At 38.0% G+C, this 7,628-nt stretch overlaps 1 protein-coding gene across 1 annotated transcript; it reads left to right on the top strand.

The window, feature by feature from the left end:
- The first annotated feature begins 963 nt into the window (after positions 1-963).
- On the top strand, positions 964-2,903 carry LOC149241945 (leucine-rich repeat receptor-like protein kinase TDR). Its single transcript, XM_089367609.1, has 2 exons — positions 964-1,577; positions 2,449-2,903. Exons 1-2 carry the CDS (start codon positions 998-1,000, stop codon positions 2,868-2,870), a joined length of 1,002 nt encoding a protein of 333 aa, XP_089223735.1. The 5' UTR covers positions 964-997; the 3' UTR covers positions 2,871-2,903.
- The last annotated feature ends 4,725 nt before the right edge of the window (positions 2,904-7,628 follow it).

Genomic DNA, 7,628 nt, shown 5'->3' on the forward strand with positions numbered 1-7,628 from the left:
TGGATCAACCACAACAATACTTATTATAATAATTTAAAACCAATATTTATAATTACGCCGTAAGGCGTTTCCCTCTGAAATGAACTCCCCCAAATGCCTTTCTGTCATAATCTTAACCGTTAGATCTTTTGTTAGACGATTGAACAAAAATCAACCGTCTGATTTAATAAAAAATGTTTTAAAACATTAAAAATATTTAAAAACGTTCCACTTTCCACTTGACATTTGTGCCCCGAGCATGGGAAACATGAACGTATATTCCCGTAATAGCAACAAGAAAACCGTAGAAAAGAAAATATAAGGGGGCGAAGAAGGGAAAAATCGAAAGTATGTACAGGTGGGTTGAGCAGATTTGCCACTGGGTATCATCGAGATTGCCACTGGGCATCATCGAGATTGCATGTTTCGATCACCCATTCAGCGACTATCGGTGGGCCTTTCCATTTTGTTGTCAAAAAAATTACCTCCGATTCGAACGCAGACAAATTGATTCGAAACCCACTCAGCCATTGGCATTCCCTCCTTTTTTTCGAGGCTTCGATCAAATTTCTCTTATCTTCTCTGTACTAGGTGAATTGGGTCTCAGCCATAATCGAGCTTTGGGTTTCAGTTATAATCGAGCTTTGAGATCTGCAGAAAGGAGGTTATTGAGAGAAGAATAAGTGGATTTGCAGGTTGCTGCCAATTTGATGATTTTGATTGAATGTGCTAATTAACATAATGGCAGAATAGGGAAAATCGAGCTTGGGAGCTTGTCTTTTATTTATATTCAGCTTGATTATATATATATTTTAGTTCGGGTGAAGCGGCATCATGGTGCAGGGAGCAATTTAGGGCAGCTTTTATGATAACAATAATAAGAACTGAACCTTGTTTTTGGGCCTGGATTTAACCGTGGTGGAAATGGAGCCGGGTTTTAGGAGAGAGTTTTTAGAAATCATGGCTAGCGATCTTATGACTAAATATCACAGAAGAACATCCTGAAAACCCTTGGAAGATGACCTCATTCCAGCGTCTCAGCTTCACAACAGAAGATATTTTGGAGAGCTTGAAGCCTGATAACATGATTGGCATTGGAGCAGCCGGTACAGTTTACAGGGTTGAAAGGCCGGGGGGTCATGTCATAGCTGTGAAGAAGCTACGGTGGGTGGAGAAAGAGAAAGAGGGAGGGAAACGAAAGAAAGGGGTATTAGCAGAGGTAGAAGTCCTGGGAAATGTTAGGCACAGAAACATAGCTAAATTGTTGGGTTGTTGCTCCGGCAATGAGGAGACTCTTCTTCTTTATGAATACATGCCTAATGGAAGTTTGGCTGACCTCTTGCACGGGAGAAAGGAAGAGAACATGCTCACTGAGTGGATGACAAGATACAATATTGCAGTTGGAGTGGCTCTGGGCTTATGCTATCTTCATCAAGATTTCCGTCCTGCCATTGTACACAGAGATGTTAAGCCTAGCAATATATTGCTTTATTCTGACATGACTGCAAGGGTTGCAGATTTTGGAGTTGCAAAGCTGATTCGAACTGGTTCGGAGGCGATGTCTTCTGTTATTGGCTCCTATGGCTACATTGCTCCAGGTAAAGTAGTTTCAAACTTCAGAACTATAAGTGGTCATTCTTTTTATGGTAACATTAATTTTCTTTTCAGAAACCATATACATTCTAACATCTTAGGATATAGCTTGTTCTTGAATGATACTCTGTCCATCCATTTTATGTTACATGATTGTCTCTGATGTGAGCAATTTACTTACAAAGTGTCTAACATCTTAGGTTACTCCATCAATCCATTCTATGTCAACATGGTTGTCTCTGGTGTGAACAATATACTTGCAAAGTGTCTAACATCGTAGGTTATACTTTGTTCTTGAATGATACTCCATCAATCCATTTTATGTTAACATGATTGTCTCTGATGTGAATAATTTACTTACAAAGTGAGTTAGGATGGTCTAAGTGCATTTTTCTTTCAGTTTCATGATTGTTTACCCTGGAAAATCTAAGAATACAAAAGGAGAATCTTGTATTGGTTTTACATCCCTAAAGCATTAAGATTAGCTGAACACAAAAGTAAAAGGGAATCGGTTTTAGCTACTGTTTGGATTTGAAGAAGGAATTCAGAAATATGAGTATTCTCAGATCAGACAACCTTATGGAAAAGGTCTTATTATTTTTATGTATTTGTAAGTTAGTTTGTGTATCAGATTCTCAGTGATTGATGGGTATGGAGTTATGTTTTAGCCCAGCTTAGTTCAAAATCCTAAATTTGCTATAAGGTAGCATTCATTGTTTTCTACATAGCCAATCAAATTCTTACACAGATTTTCTCTTGTAATATATATCTGAAAGTTATATGTTAAACCTAGCACAGACTTGTACTGTTTCATTAATTGAGGATGGTAGCAATCTATTAAGTCCATGAGTCTATGCATCTTTTGGATTTGTGCAGAATATGCCTACACACTTCAAGTCTTTGAGAAAAGTGACATATACAGCTTTGGGGTGGTCCTCTTAGAGCTCTTGACTAGAAGACAGCCAATGGATCCAGAATTTGGAGAAGGTGTCAACATTGTGGACTGGGTCAAGGAAAGAGTTCAGACCAAGGAAGGGAGGGAAAAGATCTTAGATCAAAGAGTTCCAAGTTTCTCAGTCAAGGAAGAGATGATGCTGGTCCTCAGAGTGGCTCTCCTCTGCACTAGTAGGTCTCCAATCAACCGACCATCGATGAGAGATGTTGTTTCAATGTTATCAGAAGCCCACCCCAAAAGCAAAGCAGCCCTTGACTCCCAATCCTTGCAACAACACAGGTCCCATTCTTCATCTCAGCCAGACAGTCCACCACGCTGTTCTAAGGAAGGAAGCCAACATTAAATATGTTTCCATTGAAGTAATCGTTGTTGGGTATGTTCGTGTTATGAGCTTTTTGGTGATGATCGACATATGTTTATTTTATCAGACTTTTTGCAATACCAGCTACCATGCAATTAGCAGTATTCCTGCTTATTTTACAAGACCTTTTGCAGTATCAGTAATTTGCTATTTCCAATTTGGAGATCTTGAAACATTTTGCAGTACCTGCAATTTGTTATTTGCCATTTGCAGATCTTGAGACATCAATAATTTTTGTTATTGATTATATTTCCTATTTATTTTATAAGACTATGCCATGCAAAGAACAGTATTCCTACTTAATTTCTTATTTTACAAAACTTATTTGCAATTTGCATATATTGAAACCATCAGTAATTTTTTATTTCTTATTTTATAAAACCTATTTGCAATTTGCATATATGGAAACTTGTAATTTTTTATTTCTTATTACTTATGATTATGCACTCTACAATTCTGTGACCAGCTGAATGTCAAGCAATTGAACCGCGATTTAAATCCTATTTTTTCAGCAATAAGTACTAGACTTTGTCTTTATTTAGTGTAGAGAACCAAGCACTTATTCTACTCATCTATAGAAGGGACAATGGTTGTTTGCCTATGAGGTATAAGGAAATCCTATCAGATGTTTTGTATTTTCATATGGAATTGAATCATACTCCTGCACACTGTAACATTCATATATATCAACCTGTAGAGGCTTTAATAACACTTGGTATTCTGGTTAGTGATTTTATTGGACCTCATGTGCATATCCTACATGCACAGTATGGACTATTCATATGTTACAGGGTATTATTCTTATTATTTAGGGTGCACATCTTCAGGTGCTCAAGAACGATTACTAGAACAGTCAGTTAATTCTGCAATTTAAAGGATGAAAAAGGAGGTTATAGGAGTCTAGTTTTGGTTCTCATCCACAATGTCACACTAGTCTGCCTGGGCATGGTTCTCATGGTTTAATAGTGACTTGAGGAGTCATAATACCACAGATCACTAAACACGAACAGCTAAGGTAGCCCAAGGACAATAGCCATCTTTACACATTAATTAAAAATAAAGTGGGTCTTTACAAAAAAGATATTATATGTGCACTATCTGGTATTGGGATGGCTGGAACTCAGGAGGATCCTGTTCTTACACGGGCAGTAGAGGATCCTGTTCTTAGATGCCATGGGCTCTTAAAATGATCCTAATGCAGTTTCATTGTTTATTAATATTCCCATTCTTTTTTATATGCTTGACCCTGCAGGAAGGCGAAGCTGTACAGGTTTGACAAGGATGGGAATCAATGGAAGGAGCGTGGTGTAGGAACAGTAAAGTTTCTTAAGCACAAGGATACTACAAAGGTTCGGCTGGTCATGAGGCAATCCAAGACATTGAAAATATGTGCAAACCATTTAAGTATGTAAATTTGTTTGTTTGTTTTTTTTTTTGTAATTTCCCCCCTGAGATTGTAATAGCTTATCTTACGTCCAAGTTTTAAGAGGCTTTCTGTGCCGAGAATTTGTGTTGATCCTTATTATCTGGATTATATTGTTTTTTTTTTTTTTTTGCCTTGCAGTTCATTCCCCAATGTCACTTCAGGAGCACGCAGGTAGTGATAAAACTTGGGTCTGGCATGCAACTGATTTCTCAGATGGGGAACTGAAGGAAGAACTCTTCTGCATTCGTCTTGGCTCTATAGACAGTGAGCACTGTTCTTAGACTCTTCTAATCCTTGTTATGATCTTTTCTTTCTGTCTTGTATTTTTCTTTGATAAAATCAATGTTTGAGTACCTATATTCTTGGATCATTTCATTGAAGGGTTGATTTTGCATATGTTCTTAGGATGCTTTTGTGCAGATTATAGTGGGTTGGTAAGGGATCCCCCTCCCCAAACACCCTATCAGCATAGTTAAGACTTGAGTTTAGGGTGGCTTTAATTATCTCTGGTAATAGCAAATGATACGGAGGATTGTGCATAACCCACCCCCTTTTTGATTCCAATAAGCAGAGGTGGTCACTATGGTAATCTGATTTCAATTTGTAGTTAGAAAATGGGGTCACAACTTTCCATATTTTTTGTTTTGTTTTGTCTTTTTACATCAAACAATAGTATATTTATTAGAACCATAGTCAACTAAACAAACAGGAAACAATTTATTTGACAGGTGGAAGAAGTGATAGGCTTAGAGCAATTGAATTGTAGGCCATGCTTCTTGACAAATTGATGAACAGATGCCTCCTTACTTGAGATTTAGGTTGGCACCATGGCACCATACTGTCCATCATTATACACTAATCTTGTCATTATCTTCTTCACTGTGAATGACTGGCCTGTTCCCTGCAAATAGATCTGGGCATAGAGGAGCCAATCCAAGAATAGTAATCTCTAGCACAAGACAATATTAATGATCTAAATACCTAATCCTGAAGCTTGAGTTTCATTTTTCTCTACTGGTTCTGAATCTCTGATTGAGAATCTCCCACTCGTCATTATCAAACCTTCTCCTTCATCATTGGCATCAGCTGCACTGCTGAGGTACTTTGGTTGGTTGTCATTGGACTTGAGAGCTTGAAGTTTCAAATGATTATAGTAACAAACAGCCAGAAAAGCCAGTCCACACCCACTCAAGTTTATGACTGTAACCTTTTCATTTATTACAGACAAAGATTATGTTATGAGCAGCTAGTCCTTGACAAGACCAACAACATTCATAGTCAAGGCTGAAGTCTTTCCTATCAGAAGAAACACTGCAAGATTAAGAGCCAAGGCACAAGCAGAAATGTCATGTAATCCAAATCAAAGGAAGAGACCCTGATTATCAGAAATGGGTATTCTACTAAGGCCCAAGGGGTGCTGAGAAAAACAAGGCAACAAGGAGCAACAAAGATGTGATGGGATTCAACTTAATCCCTTTTGATGTTCGTGGAATTTGTATGAGAACCAATTGGGTAGTCTCACATGCAATTGCACTTAACTGGAGAATCACCTCCCATGCATTCATCTTGGCCTCCCCATAAGCTGAAATAGTAACTCCAATGGATATGGCCAACATATTGGCCTCGGGCTCACCTTTATAAGCTTCTTTCTTTAGGGAAACCACAATCAAATACACAGCAATGGGAATTAGAGCTTTCAGCATTTGAAATAATGATACTGAGAGGAAAACATAGGCAGAATTTGAAAACCAGAGACCCAAAGAATACACTTATCAATACTATGGGTTCAACGAGCTTGAAGACTCTTACAATAGCAACAGCCAGTGTTGAGTAGAAGCCCATGTGAATCATGGTGGGACTGATCACACTAAAGTTGTCAAGCAATGGCAACTCCAATGGATATGGCTAACATATTGGCCATGGCCTCACCTTTATAAGATTCTTTCTTCAGGGAACTGCAATCGAATGCATATCAAATGGGCACAAGAGCTTTCAACATTTGAAATATCGATACTTTGAGAGACATGCACCAAGGGCTGCATCATTTAGGATTTGTACTCTGTTTAGGTGTCATATTCAAGGGGAAGTGGTTATGCTTTCCACCACTTCATAGATTGTTAGAGTGATGAAACAAAAGAGGCTCCCTCTTGAGGCTAGATTATGTCATTCATATCAGCTGTGTTGTTGATGTCCTAGCTCAGCCAGGTCTTGCCAAAACTCTGTTGAGGTTCAAAATTTATTATAAACTGAAATGTCTTCACAAGAATTGACCTCATAAAATGCCATAATCACAAGATATGCCATACATGGCTGTGATTATGGCTCGCAAGACCCTTAGACTTTGAGCAATGAGGCTCGCAACATCACTTATGATTATGCACTCTACAATTCTGTGACCAGCTGAATGTCAAGCAATTGAACCGCGATTTAAATCCTATTTTTTCAGCAATAAGTACTATACTTTGTCTTTATTTAGTGTAGAGAACCAAGCACTTATTCTGCTCATCTATAGAAGGGACAATGGTTGTTTGCCTATGAGGTATAAGGAAATCCTATCAGATGTTTTGTATTTTCGTATGGAATTGAATCATACTCCTGCACACTGTAACATTCATATATATCAACCTGTAGAGGCTTTAATAACACCTGGTATTCTGGTTAGTGATTTTATTGGACCTCATGTGCATATCCTACATGCACAGGATGGACTATTCATATGTTACAGGGTATTATTCTTATTATTTAGGGTGCACATCTTCAGGTGCTCAAGAACGATTACTAGAACAGTCAGTTAATTCTGCAATTTAAAGGATGAAAAAGGAGGTTATAGGAGTCTAGTTTTGGTTCTCATCCACAATGTCACACTAGTCTGCCTGGGCATGGTTCTCATGGTTTAATAGTGACTTGAGGAGTCATAATACCACAGATCACTAAACACGAACAGCTAAGGTAGCCCAAGGACAATAGCCATCTTTACACATTAATTAACAGGTCTTACATTAATTATCCTAGGGGGTTTTAATACTTCCAAATGCTTAAAAAACAGTTAGCAGAGCATTCACATTACACATTCCAGCAATCTTTTCTATAAACCAACCAAATGCAGTCAGGAGAGCCCTCCTTTTAAACTATACAACCTTATTGTTAGTATGATCAACCTTATTTTAATATATAGTGTGACAAACTGTATGTGACAGGCAGGTGGAAAACTTTTCTCGCAATTGACTAAGCGACGTCCTGCGAGCCAGACTTGAGACGGAAACCCTCGTCAGAAGTATATGCTTGGCTCTTTTCCAAACAAATGAAGAGTCAAT

The sequence above is a fragment of the Pinus tabuliformis genome, chromosome 8 (assembly GCF_031772625.1).
Source record: "Pinus tabuliformis cultivar Carrire ecotype Pingquan chromosome 8, CPIR1, whole genome shotgun sequence".
Taxonomy (NCBI): Eukaryota; Viridiplantae; Streptophyta; class Pinopsida; order Pinales; family Pinaceae; genus Pinus; species Pinus tabuliformis.

Bases quoted from the DNA above. Each gene is read 5' to 3' on its own strand.
- LOC149241945 (XM_089367609.1), top strand. From the start codon at position 998: ATGACCTCATTCCAGCGTCTCAGCTTCACAACAGAAGATATTTTGGAG. The intron at 1,578-2,448 runs GTAAAGTAGTTT...GGATTTGTGCAG, and splicing joins CTATGGCTACATTGCTCCAG to AATATGCCTACACACTTCAA.